At 48.2% G+C, this 20,729-nt stretch overlaps 1 protein-coding gene across 2 annotated transcripts; it reads left to right on the top strand.

Moving 5' to 3' along the window:
- Positions 1-902: 902 nt before the first annotated feature.
- On the top strand, positions 903-20,606 carry Glipr2 (GLI pathogenesis related 2). 2 transcript variants are annotated; one of them, XM_015492329.2, is made up of 5 exons: positions 1,036-1,190; positions 10,955-11,063; positions 11,415-11,518; positions 13,344-13,421; positions 20,249-20,606. In XM_015492329.2, exons 1-5 carry the CDS (start codon positions 1,178-1,180, stop codon positions 20,407-20,409), a joined length of 465 nt encoding a protein of 154 aa, XP_015347815.1. In that variant the 5' UTR covers positions 1,036-1,177; the 3' UTR covers positions 20,410-20,606. The 2 variants fall into 2 exon arrangements, with proteins under 2 accessions (XP_048639343.1, XP_015347815.1); XM_048783386.1 differs by lacking the exons at positions 11,415-11,518; positions 13,344-13,421 and having other exon boundaries at positions 903-1,190; positions 20,249-20,315.
- The last annotated feature ends 123 nt before the right edge of the window (positions 20,607-20,729 follow it).

Here is a 20,729-nt window from a genome sequence, read left to right as displayed (position 1 = left end):
CCTTGGTATTACAAATTCTGCCCTCATAATCAGCAGGTCTGTTCATGTCAGTACCCGTTTATTGGGGGGAAAAAAAAGTCTTGAAGTTAATATCCTACAGGAGGGTTTCCAGAGCCTCTTCCCATGAAGGAGTCACTGAGGGGAGTCTGGCTCAGGTGACTCAGGATACACCTTCAGAATGCCCCCAAGCTCTTCTCACATAAGGGTGGGGCCTCAACAGTGACCAACTCTCCCCAATACCGGGTGTGTACTATGGCTAAGACCGGGAAAGGTGAGAGCCTCTGTAACTGAAAAGACTGGCAGACCTTGAGGAGTGGGTTGAACTGCAGTGGGTAGAGACAGGCAGCAGCCCTTCTCTACCCATTGCAGTTGCAGGGAGGAAACAGCCTGAGGAAACGGCAAAGATGTGGGAAATCCAAGCATATGTTTTGGAAGTATCACGAAATCAAGTTTGAAGGGAGCGTGGTACAAAGCTAGAGAAGTAAAGAGGCAAGTCTGAATGAAGCCAGACTTCAGAGGTGGGGAATTTGGCTGGATCTGACAGGCAGTGAGGGTCAAATGAGTAGGTTAGACCGGTCTGCAGGAGCCTCCCTGGGGCAGCTCACGCAGGAGGGTCTGGGAGTGCCAAATTCCTACCTGGAGAGAGGAGCTCTGGAGCCCAGAGTCCCTGGGGAAGGGAAGGAGCACACTGGGGGCCTGTCGGGACAGACTGAGGTGGGGAGGGTACCGACCCCTGGTGGCGCTGGCCCGAACCGTCCCTGGAACCTTGCTAGAGAGCACCGCGGTCCTCGCAGAGTGTCAGTCTCGGAGGAGTTCCCCGGAACCACGTGGCAGGCGCGCGCGGCCCTCTTCCATCCCCAGAGAGGGGACCGCTAGGGACCGCGACCCAGGAGGCCCGAGCTCTGGTCCGCACTCGGAGAGCCCCGGGCAGTGGAGGAATTCCCTTCGCTAGAGGAGTTCTCGGGGAGTCCCGCGGGTGGCCCCAAGCGCCTCCGCCTGCAGCTGTCATTACCTTATAAGGCGGAGGCCGGGCGGCTCCGGGGGAGGGGCTACGGCCGCTCGGCCCACTCCTGGCTGGTGGAGCTGCTGGGACCCGCCACTAAGTGCAGCCAGCGCAGCCGCAGCCGCAGGCGCAGCCGCAGCCGCAGCCGGAGCGGAGGAGCTCGCAGAGCCGGCCATGGGCAAGTCAGGTAAGCTGCGGTGCTGGCTTGACTCCGGAGTCCCAGACTCCTGGACCCTCGCCCTGGTCTCCGCCACCCTGGTCTCGGGGGGCGGAACCGCTGCCTCTGCTCCAGAGATGCAGCTCTGGCTGCGATGCGGGACCCCTGGGTGCGGGATGCAGGGCGCACGGGGCAAAGCGTCCAGCGGCGCAGCCTGGACAGTTTCCGGGGCAACCAGAAAGCTAAAGTGACGGTGAGACCACCGGGAGAGAGGGAAGGAAGGCGAGACCGAGGGAGGGTCCCCCTGGCTGCAGGCCAGACATTGCGTCAGGGAGGTTTTCTAGGCGCTGATGGGATTTGCGCTCTGCGTCCGGCCAAGGCGTGGCTTTTGCTTTGTTTCAGGAGAAGGACAAAGTTACAGTTGGAAAAAGCCACTAACTGACAGCATCTCTCCCTGCAAATCACCCTGTTCCGTCCAGTCCTCCTAAGGACAACTCTGAGCATCCTTTTCATTCTTTCGTGGCTCCTCTTCTTCTGAGTGCCTTTCTGTGCCAGGCCAGGTGCCAGGCACAGTCTGACTCCTTTTTTATCTCCAACCTGTTGCTGCCTGTCCTCACCACTGATTTTCATGGTGACCTTTCTGAAATGCAGGTGCCCCTCTGTCCTCCCAAACACTGTCCCATCCATATATGCAGATTAAAAGAGCACATTCTTCAGCCCTGCCTCAGGCCCTCTGGGCCTTGGTCACCATGCCTTCACCATCCCTTGCCTACACTCTGCACTGCAGCTGAGGCTGGCACACTGGTGCGTTTCCCTGGCACTCTGAATGACCCTGGCCCAACTCTGATCCCCAGCCTGACAGTCCTCCTCATCCTTCTAAGCTCTTCTGGAAGCCCATCCCTGATCCCCCACCGAGGGAAAGCTAACTCTGTGCTAACTCTGTGCGTTCTTTTTCATATCCTCTCCTGTGTGGGCCTGGAGGAATGTTTAGCCATAGACCAGCTCCCCACTGACTCCTCACTTCTGGTGGCTAGGAATGTTTGTGTTTATCTCACCATAGTTTCTACCCAACAGGAAGTTCTTTTTTTTTTTTTTTGGTACCAGGGATTGAACCCAGAGCACTTAACCACTGAGCCACAACCCCAGCCCTTTTTATGTTTTATTCTGAGAGAGGGTCTCAATAAATTTCTTAGGGCCTCACTAAGTTGCTGAGGCTGGCTTTGAACTTGTGATCCTCCTACCTCTGCCTCCTAGCTGCTGGGATTACAGGCGTGCCCCACCTCGCACAGCCCCTCAAGAACAGCTAATGGATAGAGTTCAGAAGTCCTGCTTCACTGAGGTTGTCAGCCTCAGATAAGTAAGGTTTTGTACCTTCGTGGGTCTGTCCTCATGAGATGCCAGCATGGGGAGTAAGTGACTTTCTCTGGCTTTGGTCCTAACCCACTTTACTTCCAGCTCTCCTGGAAGGTCTGACTTCAGTTCTGGTCTGAAAAATCACTTTCTCTGGGGGCTGGGATTGTAGCTTAGCGCCAGCATACATGCCTGGCATGTGTGAGGCACTGGATTCAATTCTCAGCACCACATATAAATAAATAAATAAAGGTCTATCAACAACTAAAAAAAAAAAAAAAAAAAATCCCTTGCTCTGTGATATTGAGCAAGGCTCTTTCCCCCTCTGTGCTTCAGTTTCCCCATCTGTACAATATGATCCCCAAGGTGCTTCCTATATGGGAAGGTGAAGAGGTTGTCTTGTAGTTAAAAGAACAGGATGATAGGTAGTGATGGGGCAAACTATGGCAGATGCTAGAGAGCATTCTGATCTCTACTTGAGAAATCAATTTATTTCTCTATAGATTTAGGAGAAAATCCACAAATTCTCTAAAGCTATATTTTAACCAGCTATATTTTTACCCAAAACAGCTTTCCAGAACTACTGATAATCAGCTATGTTCCCATTCTTCTTTTTTAATCTCTTCCTCTCGCCCTTCTCTTCTCACCATCTGTGAGCTCTGTACCAATTTGTAAACCCAGTGCTGTCTATCAATGGGCCATCCTCAGGAGTGTTCATTTGGACTGTGAAATGAATCAGTAAAGCTGGTTGAGGGAAAGGCAGGCACCACAGTGCTCCAGGAAAAAGTAGAAAGTGATCCAAGCCACAGGACATGCAAGTGAAGAGCGGTGAAAGTTCAGGAGAGGGAGACATCTCTGCATGGGGCTCATTGAAGGCTTTTAGAAGAGGTGAATCAATCCTACAGGGTCTTGGGAATTGGGCTTTATCTTATGGGACCTGGGGTGCCATTAAATGTCCCTGGACTAGAGCTTGCCAGGGCAGAGGGCAGATCAGAAGGGGAGAATAGAGGTTGGGGGTGGGAGGACTGCTATAGTTACAGACAGGAATGACACAGGCATCTAGGGCAGAGGTGTGGACTGGAAAGGAGAAGGGACCTGGGTCAGAGTCATGAGTTTTGGTGCAAGATGGCAGTGGTGCCATCTGGACTGAAGAAGGGCAGGCAGGTTTCAGAGGAGGATGACTTCACACTCAGGAGGGGGCCAGGGGCAGGAGGCAGGTTACAGCTGAGTCAGGTGCCATCCCTCCCCTGCCATATACCCAGGAATCCTAGTCTTTCCAGAATCCTAACCCAGCCCCGCTCTCATAGCCCAGTGGATTTTATTTGTCCCTCTGCATAATACTGTGGACCCCTCTTCTAATGGACTCTAAGAGGAAGTGACTTTTCTAGGTGACCAATTCCAACAAACCTTCATCATAAGCCCACCTTGAAGTTCCAGGCCACTAGCTGGGGCTGCTGTCTGCTTCCTCAGAGCAGGAACATGTGTCCATATAGGAACATACATGGTTCCAAAAAGACCACTTAAGAAATCAGTCTCTCCCTTTTCTGGGCCTCAGTTTCCTCATCACTGCACGTGAGCCAGGCTCTTTTTCATCCTTAACCTCAGATGAGCCCAGAACTTGGGGTAATGGGCATCCCTGTGAAGTCACCACAACTGACAAAGCTCCAAGCCTGGAAACTGCAGGGCTCACTGTTGGAAGACCCCCGCTCCTACTCCCAGGCCTGGTCTCCCTGCTAGGCCTTGGTATATAGCAAGTGTTGGGAACAGAGGAAGGCAGTGGCCTTGGGCTCAGTGGAAGCCTCTTGTCCCTAGCAATAGCAATTACCAATCATTAAGCTCCAACTGCATGTCAGACTGGGAGGTATTTTATATGTTGTCAACCTTTATAATAGGGCTGTTACCATCAGCTCATTTTACAGACTTACAGAGCTTGAGTACCTTGCCCAAACTCATGCCTTGACCACTAAGCAAGCAAGCAAACTGGGATTTGAAAGCAGAGCTCTGACTTCTCAGCTGTGCACTTTCTTCCATGCCGCACTGACCACATCTCCAACCCCAACCCCTCCCCAGCTGGACTGGCTGATAGTGACTTCCACACACACTCTAAGAATTTCAGTGTCCGTGGACACACATCAGAGCAGAGGGCCCTTGGGGACCTAGTCCAGAAATTTTCTACTGAGGCCCTTAGGTCTTTGCAGGGAGAGGTTATGTGGGCCACTAAGCCCTAGTAATTTCACTTCTTTTGTTAATTTTCTTGATGGTTTCATTCAAAGAAAGGGTTTTCTTGCTCTGAACCGCATTTTTTGAAAACCACAGCTGTCATCCTTCTTTTGCACACAGTAGTAGAGCTGGGGCCCAGGGGACAGGGGCTTGCCTCTAGGCAAGCCTGGCGGGTGTAGAAAGGGTTACAGCTTGAGCAGCCTGAGCAAGTGCTGTCCTCTACTTTGGTTCCTTCTGTCCTTAAACAACTGTGTCTCCTGGTAATCTATTGGAGAGAGGCAGTCTAGAGGGGGTTAATGCTGCAGAAAATGTATTTCCTATTCCCAGAAGCAACTGAGCAACTCTTCATTACTTATTCCTGCATTAGGAAAAGAGGCAGCCAGCCATAAACAGGATTTTCACATTTGTAATAAGAAAAGAAATCCTGTCCTAGTACCTTCACTGTGCTGGTGTGAGAACCCCATTTATTTGTTTACTCACTCATTTATTCAAAAAATACCTGGGCTTGAAGGTACGGAAGTATGCCTGCAAGGATTTTGGGGTTTTTTTGTTTGTTTGTTTTGTTTTGGTACCAGGGATAAAACCAGGGGCACTTAACCACTGAGCCACATCCCCAGCCTTTTAACTTTTTTGAGACAGGGTCTCGCTGAGTTGCTTAGGGCCTCACTAAGTTGCTGAGGCTGGCTTTGAAATCACCATCCTCCTGCCTCAGTCCTCCCAGTCACTGAAATTTCGGGCATGCACCACTGCACCTGGTGTTTTGTTTCATTTTTTGAGATAGGGTCTCACTATGTTGTCCAGGCTGGTCTCAAATTCCTAGATTCTAGCAACCTAACCTCAGCCTCCTGGTAGCTAAGACCACAAGCACCACAAGGAGTCACCATCTTGCCCGCTTACAAGTCAACTGAACTTCTAGCAGCCCTCTCCCTTTAAAATAGGAAAGGAATCCGATGAGGCAGGTTCTCCCAAAGCCCGAGGCTAAAGGGTTTCACCTAATAGTAACAAGTCTCATTGACATTTAATAACTTTTCATTATGTTCCAGAACCTTTCTAAAGCATCTCATAGATTAATGCACTTAATTTTCACAACAACCCTGTGAAGCAACTACTGGTATCCCCATTTTATGTATGGGGAATGCTACATAGAAGGATCAGCAGCATGGGCCAGATCACACAGCTAGGAAAAGACAGAACTGGGATTGGCCTCTTGAACTGCCGGGTACCCAGGCTTCCAAAGCAGGAACTATCTTTTTTTTTTTTTTTTTTTAATCTACTTTTTACTTTCTTCCTGGTAGACAGGCAAAACCTGCTTTGCCCCAAAGGTGGAATCAGGTTGTTTTCCAGCCTCTTGCCAAGAGGACAGAAGGGGCCTGTTCACAGTTCCTGCCCTGGCCCCTCATTGTCATGACCTCCTTCAAGAAGAGTCTGGAGAGGCAGAGAAAAGAGCTGTACTGGACTCAAGGAGGCTTCAGGGGGAAGAGGGATGCTGAGGGATGGAAGCTTTCAGCTGGGTGGTTGAGGCACAGACGGCCTTGCGGCCTCAAAGGACCCACAGCAGCCCCATCTAGGACGCCTATACCCTGCGCCCCAGCAAATGACTGGCCCTATCCTTTCCTTGGCCCCAGGGAGCCACTGCAGCTTCCAGCAGTCCTAGTCATTTCTCCACAGCCCCTGACTTGCTGGGGCCCCTTGGGCAGATCCTGCTCTGAGGGCCTTGACACAGAGGTGGTTCTTGAGAAATCGTAGCTCTTTTCCTTCCTCTTCTCTCCCTTCGTGGATCTGAGGGCAGCTGCCAACCTGAAGTCTCTTTTCTTTCTACTCCTCTCAGCTGTCCCCACTGAGCCTGATCCGTCTCCTAGGTGACCCCTCAGTCATTCCCTTTGTCTGGTGATTCTTAGGCTGTGGGGTGGGAGGTCAGGATGGCACTTGCATGAGATACTGTTTCCTTCCTGGTGGACCTCTTCCTACCCGCGGGTTCCTAGTCATAAAAATGAGTAAGATAAAGGAAGCTCCCACAAAGGGGGTAAGAAGTTTAAGAGGGTCACACACAGGCCCACCCCCAGAAAATAGCAGGCCAGCAAGCAGGAGAAAGCCAGGTACAGTGCAGATGGGCCACGCAGGGATGGGTGGGGTGGGGGTTTTTTTTGTTGTTGTTTTTTTAACTTTTTGCCTCAGAGTCCAGCCCAGGAAGGAGAGGCTGGGGACTTTGGGGGATCAATCCATCTTCCAGGAACCCATGGTTTCTGGCCACCACACCACCTTATTTGGCTTTTTTGTAGCCCATGGTCACTAAGATCCCCCACCTGGTTCCCATGAGTTACTCTGGCTCCTGCCATTTCCCCATGAGGTGGTCTTTGGAAACCTCTGTGATCCTTCCCCCCCATATGCCAGGTGAACATGCTAAACCTGAACTGTATAACACACAATGTACCATCCTGGCCATTTTTAGATTTACAGTCAGTAGTGTTAAGGTGTGAAGCAGCTCCAAAGCTGTGTGAGCTTTCTGAGCCTCAGTTTACCTTCCTACAAAATGAAGACATAACCTTTGCCCTTCCCCCATCATGGGATGATTGGGGGCTCTCCCTGCCTAACCCAGTGATGGGTGGGTTTTTCTTTGACTTTTTCCCTTTATGTTTATCTTTGTTGTTGGGCTCTTTTGCAGAAGTGGGGTGTGTCTCTTGCTGGGTGTGGTTGCCACTGATAACTTTCCTCCTTGGAACCACGCCCTGCCCTGGCTAGGACTGGCTGTGGTCTGAGGGGACTTCTGGGTGGTATGGGGGAGGTATGCTCCCTGCCAGGAGAGGAGAGAGAGGGCTTCCCTGCTGACTGCAGGAAAGACCTGACCTCTTGCAGAGAACCCTGGCCCAGGGATCTGGGGACCTGTGCCTGGCGTGGCTTCTAGGCATTGAGCTTGAGTTGGGCACAGGAGCTTCACTTTTGTTTATTTAACTTCCCTCATTCTAGCAGTGCAGTGACCTAGTTTTCAGCAGTCTTGTATATCCCTCTTCCCCAAGGAGCCTGTGGAGCCTACAGCACTATGGGGTCCTGTGCAAACTGACCCCAGCATTAGGGCTGCTTTAAACTGGCTTCCCCTGAGCCATCCACCCACCTCCCCCATCTCTCCCTCTTCCCTAGAGCTATAGGATATGCCTGGGTCCCTTCCACTCTGCCCCTCTGTGTCCTTGGCCTTCTCATCTCATGATTCCTGATCTAGAATACCTCCTCCAGGGAGCCCTCCCTGATGCATCTATGGTCACCACTGCACATTCCACTGAGCCTTGGGCATCTCTCATGGTGCCCACTAGACCCCCTGTGGCCTTCCTGGAACATGGAAACTGGCAAGGGCTTTAGGGTGCGTCAGCCTGTCACTCAGATGGGAACCCTTCATCACCTTGACTATGTGCACCCAGGCATGCTCTTGCCTGTACGTATATACTTGTTTTGATCTGTTTCCTTAGAGATGCTCAGGAACTCCTAGAAGTCTGGCCTCCCCTTACCATTGAGTCTCCACTCAGGGCCTGGCCTCTTGCAACAGGTGGGAACTGGACTAGGGAGAAACAGCCCATCTCCCAGGAGCCCATGGTTTCTGGCCACCACACCCCCCTACTGGCTTTTTCTTAGCCTATGGTCAACAAGACCCCCACCCGGTTTCCATGAGTTGCTCTGGCTCCTGCCATTTTCCCATGAGATGGTCTTTGGAAACCTCGTGACTCCTTATCCCAAATATCTCATGAATATGCCAAACCTGAAACAGGTACAGTACACCATCTTGACCATTTTTAGACATAGTCTATAGTGAAACAGCTTCAAACCTTTTTCTTTTTCTTTCTTTTTGGTAACAGGGATTGAAACCAGGGGCACTTAACCACTGAGCCACATCCCCAGCCCCTTTTATGTTTTATTTAGAGAGCAGGTCTCACTACTTCTGCTTAGGGCCTCACTATGTTGCTGAGACTGGCTTTGAACTTGTGATCCTCCTGTCTCAGCCTCCCAAGCCACTGGGTACAGACAGGAGCTACCACGCCTGGCTTCCAAGACTTTATCTTGTAGAGCCAAAACTCTATACTCATTAACATCACCCTTTTTCCTCAGAAGACCTGAAATCTTAGCTTATCATATCAACAAAGGTATGGTCTGCCCCTTGGCCACAGAGACCTGAGGCCATCAGGTAGCACTGCCTGCTCCTCACCTCATGCTTCCCATGTCTCGCCATCTCTGCCTGTCAACCAAAACCTGGCAGATCTGGGATTCAAAGCCCTTTCCCATAACTCCTGCCCCACCCTGTGTGGCTGGGCATCCCAAGGAGTCTCAGAGTTCTCAAGGTGGGTCCACTTCCTCTTTAATTGATCAGAAAACCTTTGGACACCACCAGGCCAGCTAGCCAAAGTTCCCTGAAGCAAACCCTGGGGCCCTTTCCCCTCTGGTCCCATGGGATTTGCCTTCAAGGCCAGAAAACAGGGGATCTGCTGTGGTAAGAGGAGGAGAGCTGCTCTCAGGCCACCTTCTCAGCCTTGGGTGAAAAAGCAGCATTGAGAAAGGTGACCTGAAGGAGTGTGGCACTTCCTTCACACTCTGGTTTACACCCTTCCTGCCACCACCCTCAGCCAGCCCTCAAAGAACACAGAGGTTCCTGGCCAGAAGAGACTAGCCCAGGTAAGGGCCTTCTGAGGCCCTCACTCATAACCCACCCCACTCACCCCCATTTCCACAGAGGGAACCCCTAGGTTCTAAGGCCAGTGCTCAGTGGCTTCCTGATCTTACCCTGGCTACCTCCTGCCAGACTTCCTGGGGGCCTCAAATCAGAAGTCACCTCCTTCCTGATCCCCCAGACCCTTTCAAGTTGCTCTTCTCCAAATTCCTCTCACACCTGTGGTCACTTGCCCTGTGGCATTTACCATACTGCTATTACACAGCAGTCTCCCTTCTGTACATGAGCTTTTTGAGGATAGGACAGGGCTGACTTGCTGGCCCCCTAGAGGACGTGTGGGAAGGAGGGATTGATGATCTGGGTAGGTGGTAGTTGGTAGACAGAAGATGTTAGGTGGATGAGGGTTTCCATTTCAGATCCAGATTTGTTTAGCTTCTTTCAGTCACTGAGCTTGCTTGTGTTTGGCTTCTCCAACTTAAATCTCCCCCTTACTTCAACCCCTCTTCTGAGTTTATGACCTAGTTGGGCATAAGCACCACCTCTTCCCTCACTGCAGTCTCAGCCCCCTCTGGTCACATCCTCCCCACCATCACCACTACTTTCTTTTCTTTATTTCCTTTTTAAAATGAAATCTTATTTATTTAGCAATTAGTGTGTGTGTGTGTGTGTGTGGTGCTGGGGATTGAACCCAGAGCCTGTGCATGTGAGACAAGCACTCTACCAGCTGAGCTATATCCCCAGCCCAACCACTACTTTTTTTTACTGTACTCTCCCCTTACTCCACTTCTGCAATGCTGTCTTTCTTCATCCTCTTCTCTTTATCCCTCTGTCTTATTTTCACCAGCCTAGTGTGGGCCAGGCCACTTCTTTTTTGGGAGGAGGAGGAGGCAGTACTGGGGATTGAACTCAGGGACACTCAACCACTGAGCCACATCCCCAACCGTATTTTGTATTTTACTGAGAGACAGGGTCTCACTGACCTGCTTAGCATTTTGCTAAATTTCTGAGTCTGGCTTTAAACTCACAGTCTTCCTGCCTCAGCCTCCAGAGCTGCTGGGATTACAGGTGTGCCCACTGTGCCTGGCCAGCCAGACCACTTCTGTCTGGGCTCCCAGTTCTAGCCCTCTCCAGCCCCACCACTCACTGTAGGTCCAGTATGAGGGATCCAATCTCTTTCAGACATTTTCTTCCAGAAATCCTATGGTTGTCTGTCCAGCACCCCCAACATCTGTTCTGATCTCTTGTCCACCCCACTCAGGGTCTTTGAGAAACACAAATCAAATCATTCTGAGACTTCCTGTTCCTTGGATAAAGACCAAAATCCAAACATGGTCTGCAGGTCCCACGAAATCCATGGGGTTTCCACATGCAGAGATGTGGAAGGTGGTATCAGGGATGGAAGCAGGATAAGCAGCAATGTAGAACAGAGTTGTGTGGCTGGGGTGCCAGATAGAGGAAGGGGACAACATTCTGTCCATGGGGCCTTAAGTTTGAGTTGGGCATTGCTCTGAAGTATACCTTATACTTTTGGTGGTCTTTGCTATGCATTGAGCCTTTCATTGTGCCATAATTTCAGCTTCCAAACAGTTTAATAATGAGGTCCTGAAGGCCCACAATGAGTACCGACAGAAGCATGGCGTCCCCCCACTGAAGCTCTGCAAGAAGCTCAACCAAGAGGCCCAACAGTGAGTCCCCAGCACCCCAGGGGCTTTGGTCCTTCATGGGGCTGCTGCAGTTACAGAGGAACCCTGGGTGGTTGGAGGGACGTGGGTTTGGGGATCAAATACAACCAAGCTTGAATACCTCTCTGCCACTAACTAGGCAGATCCCTTTGCTCTGCTGAGCCTTGGTTTGCTCCTCTGTAAAATGGGACCACTGGGAGGCCAGAAGCAATGCAGGTGTGATGCTCCCAGTTTCCTCCCAGAGCCTGGGTAGGGAAGGAAGCTCAGCCACACCAGCCTGGGGCTCAGATGCTGGGGCTTCCCTGGGTGGCACCCACTCTGAGGAAGCACCGTGGACTCCATGGACTCCGGCAGGTATTCTGAGGCCCTGGCCAGCACGAGGATCCTCAAGCACAGCCCAGAATCCAGTCGAGGCCAGTGTGGGGAGAACCTTGCTTGGGCATCCTACGATCAGACAGGTGGGTGGTTTTCTCCACTCCCCTCTCCTCTGCCCCAGCTGGGACTAGACTGGGTGGGTCCACCTGGCCCCAGTGCCCTCTGTCCCAGAAAGAGAAAGGAAATCCAGAGCTCCCTGAATCACAGCTTCCAGCTGACTTCAGTTCACCACAAGGTCTCTGATGGCCGGCTCAGGGCCAGCCCAGTGCTGGGTGCCAGGGACACAGGGATGAGTCAGACTGATGGCCCTCCCTTTGGAAGCTCCCAGGCTGAGGAGCAGGAATGGGGGAGGCAGAGGCTTCTGGACAAAGTCTCTGTTTGATTTTATGAGCACCAGCTACCGAAAAATTTTACTTTCTTCACAGTTTTCTAAATGTTGTTGTTGTTTTTTAATATGCTGGTATATTCCTTTTATAATCAGAGGAAAGTAATAGATCTTTTTCCATTTTGGAAACAAACATAATGGAAAAGACAATTTCTTTATCCATTTGGGTCTGGAATGATTCTACCACACTGACCAAACATTCTTGAACTTTCTGGCTCCTATAGCCCTGAAATGGGGTTTTAGGGAAAATATCACAGCGATTTCACTCCCTGAAGCTTTCTCCAGCAGGAGAATTCTTCCCCGGCCTCACATTCCTGGAGTTCCCAGGGGAAGCACCCTGAGTCCTCTTGGTTTTCCCCAGACAGCCTGAGTCAGCGCCCCCTCTGGCAGAGCTATATGCATGACAAAGGCAGGACCCCTCTGAGATCTCACCCTCAGCTTGCAGGCTCCTCTAGGCACAGGCTGTGGCCTTGATGAGTCAGGAAGGAGGATGTAGGATGGAAAGAGCCTCCTACAGCAGTCAGGAGATGTGATTGGTCCAAGGCCTTGTGCTGGAACCCTGGGACATCTTGACCAAATCACTACCCTCTCTAGCCCCAGTTTTCCCCATGGCTCTAGAGAGATGGTTGGATAGGTGATCTCTAAAGCATTGAATGGCTCTACACCCTGGCTGTACATTGGAATCTTTTGCAGAGTTTTTAAAAATACCAGTGCCTGGATCTCTCCAGAGGCTGATACAACCTGTCTGAAGAAAGACCCAGGCCTTGTTTGTTCTTTTTAATTTGTTTTAAGTGATTCCCAGGTGACGCTAATGCCTAGTCCTGGAAATCGGCAGCAGCAGCTTCAGGTTGCTTGTTAAAAATGCAGACTCATAGGCCCTCCCTGCTCTACTGAAACCAGAGTCTTCATTTTACAAGATCCCCAGGTGATTCACCCCCACCTTAAAGCTTGAGACTTACTACCCTGAGGTCAAAGCTTCTAGCTCTAGCCCTGAGATCATCAGCTCTCAGGAAAACACTTCCTCCTCTCGCCACCTGTAGGGCCAGGGAACGCTCCAGGAGAGGGTCCTCCTGACCACAGTGTGGAGATTCCTGGCCTACTAGCCCAGATGCCTTTCTTCTGTGGTTATTTTAGAAGCCAGACACAGGGTGGGGTGAGGACAGTCTCCCAGAAACTCAGAGCATCACTAGAAGGCCCTTGGTGTGCACTGTGTTCAACTTTCTTATTGTAGAGGCCCAGAGAGGGGACAGCCTCACCCAGAATTATGCAACTAGTCCCTGGCAGGGCAACAACACCAGTGCAGGCCCCCTGGGCCCATCCTTAGTCCCAGAGCAGGGCTCTTCCCGCTCCACACGCAAGAGCCCCTGGGAGTCTTCCAGGAGCATCCCAGATGTTTCCCTTCACTGTTGCTTTATGAGAAATTTTATTATGGGATGGAGGTTTAGTGTTTATGAAAGAAGATGGAGGGAATAGAAACGGGTGGATTTTATTGGTGAATTTACAACAGTGCCTTCTGCACACAGGAAAGGAGGTGGCTGATAGATGGTACAGTGAAATCAAGAGCTACAACTTCCAGCAGCCTGGCTTCACCTCAGGAACTGGTAAGTGGCTCCAGTGGCCTGGGCAGGTTGCAGGGTATCTGTCTGTGAAGAGGAACTAACCTTCGGAAGACCAATTCTTTTCCTCTGTGTTACCTTCATGTTTCTCTGGTTTGACCTTGTCCAGAAGTCAAAGTTCTCCTTTCTGAGAGCACCCAACTGCTGACTCCTGCTTCCAGCTCAAAGTTCTCCACATTCCTGCCGAGTGTCACAATGAGCCAGGATTTCAAAAGCTGCTGAGAGCCCCATTCCTGAATTGGTACCTCAACTCTTGTACTGGTCACCTTGCTTCCAATCCTGCTCCCTCCAATCCATCCTGCTCTCCAGCAGCCAGATTTCTAAAGTTAGCTTGAGACTTACTACCTTAAAGCTTGAGACTTTGAGATCTGGCTCGCAGCCAGATTTCAAAAGTGCTCTCTTCATCAAACTGCAGTGGCTCTCAGGAAAAAGGCCAGACTGGTCTTAATTTCCTCCTCCCTTCACACCCCACCTCCCTCCTGCATGTTATCTAAGCCTGGTGTCCCCCCTGGCTTTTCCTTCACCTCACCGCCACTCTACTGAGCTCAGGTGAACTTGGGATGCAGGAAAGCTCCTTCTAGTCTTAGCTCTGGTACTATTTGTTGCATGAACTTGGGTCAGTTCTTTTTCTTCCCTGTCTAAGGGCAAAGGACACCATGGTAGCTCAAGGGACACAGAGCTGGTGATTCAGATGCAGGGGGAGCCTTCCGTGGGGACATCCCTTTTCTCATAGACTTCCTCCAGGGTGAGCGGTAAACATTTATCTTATTGAAGTCCTAGACAGTTGCTCTTGCTCTGGGGTTCCTCTCACCCCTTTGTTGGCCTCACCAGACTTCTTGTCTTTCTCCAAAACTGGCTTGGACTCCACTGGGGCCCAGGATGAGGTAGGATCCTCTGGGTAAAAGGTATCAGGGAAACTGAAAAGGGGACCCTCTACCTGCCCCTCCCCCACCCAGTCCCACTCAAGAGCAGAGCCACTTCTGACCTCTCCTCACTCTGGAAGGTTTCTTCAGAAGCAGGAAGTGACATGTTTCAGAGCCAGTCACCATTTCCTGTGGCTTACTGCTCACTCTTTTGGGGCAGACGTTCTTGCAACTGTGTGGGTAGAACTCTGGGGCATTTCATCTTCCAGTTAGCTCTGCAGACTTAGTGAGAATTGATGTTGCCACAGAGTGACAGGGAAGGAGCAGTGATTAAGGGTGTGTGAGCAGAACCTTGCCTTCTTTCAATAAAGATCAGGCCCAGAGACACTTCTGCAATTTCATAGCTTCTGGAATTGTTTTTCCCTTGAACCAGATTCTTGAGCAACTGAACATGTGTCAGAGCAAGTTCTTGCGCTGTTCGCGTGGGTGCACACCCCTTGATGGTTAGGACATGCTTATCCACTGCTGCCACGTGCCTCGCGGTACTGTTCAAGAGTAGGGCTTTTTTTTTAAGTCGTGGAGATTGAACCCAGTGGGGCTTAATCACTGAGCCACATCCCCTGCCTTTTTTTTTTTTTTTTGTATTTTATTTAGAGACAGGTTCTTGCTGAGTTGCTTAGGGCCTTGCTAAGTTGCCAAGGCTGGCTTTGAACTCACGATCCTCCTGCCTCAGCCTCCCAACTCATTGAGATTACAGGTGTGCGCCACTGCCTGTTTTGTAGAGGAGGAAACTGAGGCTTACAAAGGGCAAGAGACTTTTTCATGTCTTTTGTCCTTGATCTAATGCCTCTTCCATGGCTCTTGTTCCAGGTAGAAATCTCACAAGAGTCAGAATGGGGAATGGGGTTGAACTCCCGTGATCACCCCCATGATCCCTGGCCATCTGGCCCACACTTCACCCCCACATCTCTCACCCTAAAGAGGAAAATTTAAAAAAAAAAAACTGGCTCCTGGGCCATACCAGGTACCAGTGGACAATGCCTCAGGGCAGACAGAGCCTGAACCTAAGACAAGAGTAGGACTTTGAGTGGTATTATAATCTGGGCTTGCAAGACCCTTGAACATTTTCAGGTCCACCCTGTTTCAGCCTAATGCTGTGCTATTGTTCAGGGTTCCCTGGCCTGAGTCCATGTTGTAGGTGAAGGACCTTCAAAATACTCTGTAACCAATCCCTACCCTCAGCCCAGCCACAGCCAACATCTTGTAATGAAAGGCACTGATCCATGCTATGTGCTGCATGGAAAGAAGCATTTATTATCATTATTTTGCTCTATTCTGTCTAAGTGAGATTGGCTTGCTTATTTATTTTATATTAGTCTGATGATATAGAATTTGAAAGCTGTATTATCCACATAAGTCCTGACCCTCAGCAGTTTCCTCCCAAGAGGCAACCAAGTGACCAGTTCTTGTGTATGGTTTTGGAGTTATTCTGAGCTTATGCCAGCATGTGTGTATATTTATTCTCTTTTTTCCCTTTTTACACTATGGTGTCAGAGTGTGTGATTTCTTTTGCACTTGTTAGAGATTGTCTCATATCAGTATAAAGAGAGCTTCCTCATTCTTTCTTATCATTGAACATTATTCCTTTCCAAGAATATACTGTAATTTATTCAATGTGTTCTTTTGAAGGCATATCCTAGGAAGTTTCCATGCTCAATAACAAGGAGAATATGATCCTTTTTTTTTTTTTTTTTTTTTTTTTTGCGGGGTTGGGGAGGGCAAAAAAAAAAAGAAAAAGGAACTGTTGTTAGAATTGGAAACCAGTGTGTATCTGATGGTTGCTAAGGAAGTTGTGTCCTTTAATTGATCTCTAAATGCCCTAACTTAATTATTTCTGCACAGATAGAAACTTCCCCAGTAAGAGGAAAGATTGCTTAGTCTCATCCATTTGGAAAAAGCTACCACTAGCATGCATGCTGCTGATATGAGCTTTGTGTCTGATCATTTTCTTGGCGACCAGAGGATAAATGGCAGCCTCTTCTTTCTCTGGAGAGAGAGTGAGGCAATGGTCAATGGCCAAAGCATGTGGCCAGTTTCTCTCAAGAAGGCTTGTGTGAAAAAGGTCTTGAGCACTGGCAGAGGCAGCTCAAATAAGCAGTAACTCCTGGCAAAGCTGCTGAATGCCTGGAGTTGTGGTCAGCAGTGTAAGGACCAAAGGTGAATGGGCAAGAAGGGTTTCTCCTCTATTCAGAAAGGAAAACCAGAGTTTATTAAGTGGAAGTCAATCCAAATATAGGGATAAGTGGTAAAGATGTGTAATTGTGGTTAGGGCTTATTTTCTTTTAAATTCTCACTTTGATTGTATCATCTTGATGTTGTAGGTTAGTATTTATGTTTGGTATTCTCATAAAGAATTTAGTAACCTCAATCCTTTGTGGATACAGACAAAAAATAAATTACACTAAATTTACTTATTTTTATTTTAAATTTTCTTGGTACTAGGGATTGAACGCAGGGGCACTTAACTATTGAGCCACAACCCTAGCCTTTTTTAGTTTTTATTTTGAGACAAGGTCTCCCTAAGTTGTTCAGGGCCTCACTAAGTTGCTGAGACTGGCCTTAAACTTGCAATCCTCCTGCCTCAGCTCCTGAGTTACTGGGCACCATTGCACCCCACCTAAAATTAAAAATTACAAAAATAGAGCTCAACTGTGGGGGGAAAAACAGAATTTAATCAATGAATGTTGTTTTTAGTCCTTACCATATATAAGATGCAATGGGAGACACCAACTTTGTCTCATGCTAAAAGATTAGAAGAGTACGAATACCAGTTTCTCTCTCTCTTGCTTCTTTTTCTTTTCCAATTTTATAGCAAAATATTATAATATGAAATTTGCCATTTTAACCATTTTTTAATATTATTCTTTTTAGTGATGAACACAACATTCTTATTTATTTTTATGTGGTGCTGAGGATCAAACCCAGTGCCTCACACATGCGAGGCAAGTGCTCCACCACTGAGCCACAACCCCAGACCCATTTTAACCATTTTTAAGTGCATAGTTCAGTGGCATTAAGTACATTCACATTGTTGTGTAAACATCTCCACCATCCATCTCCAGAGCCTTTTCACAAACAGAAACCTTGTATCTCTTAAAATTTATTTTTTAGTTTTCAGCGGACACAACATCTTTGTTTGTATGTGGTGCTGAGGATCGAACCCGAGCCACACGCATGCCAGGCGAGCGCGCTACCGCTTGAGCCACATCCCCAGCCCCTTCTTTCAGTCTTTATAAATCTAACTTTTCTAGTGCTCATGTAAATGGAATCATATAATAGTTGACCTTTTTTGTGTTTGGTTTATTTTGCTTAGCATGATGTTCTCACAGTTCGCATTCCCGGAATTCTCTTTTTTGAGGGGCGGGGTGGGGGTATTGAACCTAGGGCACTTAACCACTGAGTCACATCCCCTTTTTTAAATTTATATGTTCTTTTGAGACAGGGTCTTGCTAAATTGCTTAGGGCCTAAGTTGCTGAGGCTGGCCTTGAACTTTTAGTCCTCCTGCCCTAGTTTCCCCAAGTTGCTGAGATTATAGGCAAATGCTACCACACCTCGCTCAGAATTCCCTTTAAAAGTTGAATAATGTACCATATTTTATTTATCCATTCATTTGTCTATGGACACTTGGGTGTGTTATTTGGGGCCAATTGTTAAACCTTTTTGCTGTGAACATGGGTATATAAATATCTGAATCCTCACTTTTAGTACTTCGGGATGTATACCTCAAGATGAAATTACTGAGTCCTAAGGTAAATTTGTGCTTAATTTTGAGGGAACTGTTGTGCTGTCTTCCTTAGCAGCTATACCATTTTACATTCCCATAAGCCATACTTAGGGTTTCAATTTCTCCTCATCACCCTTTGTTATTTTCTATTATTTTTGTTTGTTTTTTATAATAGCCATCCTAATGGGTGTGAAGTGGTTGCCCTCTTTCCTTCTTAACAAACCTATGGAAAGTTTAGCTGCTCTGGTCCTGTTTTTCCTCCTTCTTCCCTCCCTCTCTCTCTTCCTTTGTTCATCAGTTATTGAATATTTACTATATGCCTCATCCAGTGCTAAACATTGGGGAGAAGGTAGTTAATCAAACAGATGTGCAGCCTGCCCTCACACAGCTTGATGAAGTGCAAACCATAGATTTAGGAGGAAATATAATCTCTTCCGGGTTGCTTTAGAAAATGATGGCCATTCTGCAACATGGAAGTAAACTCCCCTTTGATCCTTTTGAGTGGGAAACACTAAAGATGGGAGGGACAATCACCTGACCTCTGCTTCCAAGAGATGATGAGAAGAATGTAGGATCATTGGGCAAAGAATTCATTACAGCATCAATACTTTGACCTCAAAGGAGAGGAGAGTTGAAAACCAAGCTATGGGAGTAGCTTGAGAGGCTCTATGAGTGAAGGGCAGGCAGCCTGTGAAGAAGGAGACTGGTGCTAAGAAGTTTCAGCAAGCCTCAGAAGTGTCTGCAGGGTGGAGCAGTAGTCTGAAAGGGAACTGGGCTGTTTCGCTCAGAGTGCAGGGTCTCGATGAGGCTCTAACTTGTCAAGCTCTTAGTTCAAAATATAGAATGCTGGCATTTCCATTGAAAGTAGAACCTTAAAATTCCAGGATGATTTTTCCATGTGACTTTTATTCATTTATTCTGTCATTCATTTATTCATCAAGATTGTATTTCACACTTTTCATGTGCTATGCTATGCCAAGATACTAGGCATATCTTGGTGAATAAAAGAAGTTGTTCTTCTTCATATGTGGGGCTCATAATATAGTAAAGGAGCCAAGCAATAATCAAGTAATCAAATTTATCACTGCAAATGGTCATAATGCTGTCAAGGGGAAAAACAGAATATGGTAAGAATATCTTGGAAGAGGACATTTGGTAAATAAAAGGGAGATTGTGAAAGGCTTCTTTGAACAAGTGAAAGTTAGCCTGGGACCTAAGGGACAAGAAGCTGTTGGTCATCAGAATAACATTTCACAGTGGCCAGTGTGCGCAAGCATCTCTGGTAGGAATAACCTGGTGTGTTCAAGGAAGGAAAGGCCACCAGGCCAAAGCATTTGTTTTCATTCAAGGTGTAATGGAAGTGATTGAAAAACTTTTATGCAGGGAAACTAAATGGATGTGATTCATGGCTCAAAACAATCATTCCAGCTACTTAAGTGAAAAACAATTTGGAGGGGGCCAAGGTGGCATCAACTATTTAAGGAGACCCTGCCTCAAAATTAAAACATAAATAAATAAAAAGGGAAGGAGATATAGCTCAATGGTAAAGTGACCCTGGGATTTAATACCTCATATCTGCCAAAAAAATTTTTTAAATAATGTGTAGAGAGAAAAAGGGAGCCCAGGATTGAGCCCTGGAAGATTCAGGCTCTCCAACATTACAAGGGAGACAGAAAAGGAGGAGGAGTCAGTGAGACAGGAAGAATGCCCAGAGCCTGAGGCATCATGGAACCTAAAAGGGCCAGTGCTTTGTAAAGGGGGGCCAGCTTTAGTAAACTTCCTGAGATACCAAGTAAGATGACCAAAAGTGATTCCTAGAGAATAACATGGAAGTCGTTGCACTAAGAGTACAGTTTAGGAATAGGGTTAGAGGCAGGTGCCAGATAGGGTGGCATCTTAATTGTGGGGTCCACTGGCCATTGTCATGATCTCTGGGAGACTCCTGGAAAGTGTTGAGATGGCTGTGTGGCTGACTGAAAGGATCTGCTTTAAAAAAAATCTGGCAGTTGATGTGTTTTTCCCTCCTTCCTCTGATTGATAAACTACAAAGATCAAGGGATCTGCTCCTAGCAAGATAGTGCAGAAGTTCAAGAATCCTTTGCCACATCCTCTCAAAGCTCTGCTAACTCATCTGTTGTCCTCTCCCCCTGCCTGTTCCCTACAGGACACTTCACAGCCATGGTATGGAAGAATACAAAGAAGATGGGCGTGGGAAAGGCATCTGCAAGTGATGGGTCCTCCTTTGTGGTGGCCAGATACTTCCCAGCAGGGAATGTTGTCAACCAGGGCTTCTTTGAAGAAAATGTCCTGCCTCCAAAGAAGTAACTTGTCAAATGTAATGGGAAGATGGGAGACTTAAGACCACGGATATGAAGTGCCTAGAACAACAAGAACCCAGCTGTGTGTCTGTCCCTGTGGATGTATGTGCTTGTGTATGTGATGCCCCTGAGCATCTCCTGTACACACTCTTGGATATACAGCTCTGTCTGAGCTCATTCTTATTAAAGGAATAAGCATCTGAAGCATTTACCTGGACAGTTACCCAGACCACAACTCTTTGGGCATTCAATTTTTTAAAATACTTTGTAATTTTTTAAGCAGACTTCTTTTGTACCTTTCTTACTTTTAATACCCCCCCCCCCCGA

This window comes from Marmota marmota, unplaced genomic scaffold, assembly GCF_001458135.2.
Source record: "Marmota marmota marmota unplaced genomic scaffold, marMar, whole genome shotgun sequence".
Taxonomy (NCBI): domain Eukaryota; kingdom Metazoa; phylum Chordata; class Mammalia; order Rodentia; family Sciuridae; genus Marmota; species Marmota marmota.
The sequence above is the reverse complement of the archived record's forward strand: the minus strand, read 5'-3'. Positions and strand labels throughout refer to the sequence as shown.

What these genes read in the sequence shown, in the direction of transcription:
- Glipr2 (XM_015492329.2), top strand. An exon ending in CTCAACCAAGAGGCCCAACA is followed by an intron (nt 11,064 to 11,414) that starts GTGAGTCCCCAG and finishes GGACTCCGGCAG; the next exon opens with GTATTCTGAGGCCCTGGCCA. An exon ending in TGGCTTCACCTCAGGAACTG is followed by an intron (nt 13,422 to 20,248) that starts GTAAGTGGCTCC and finishes TGTTCCCTACAG; the next exon opens with GACACTTCACAGCCATGGTA.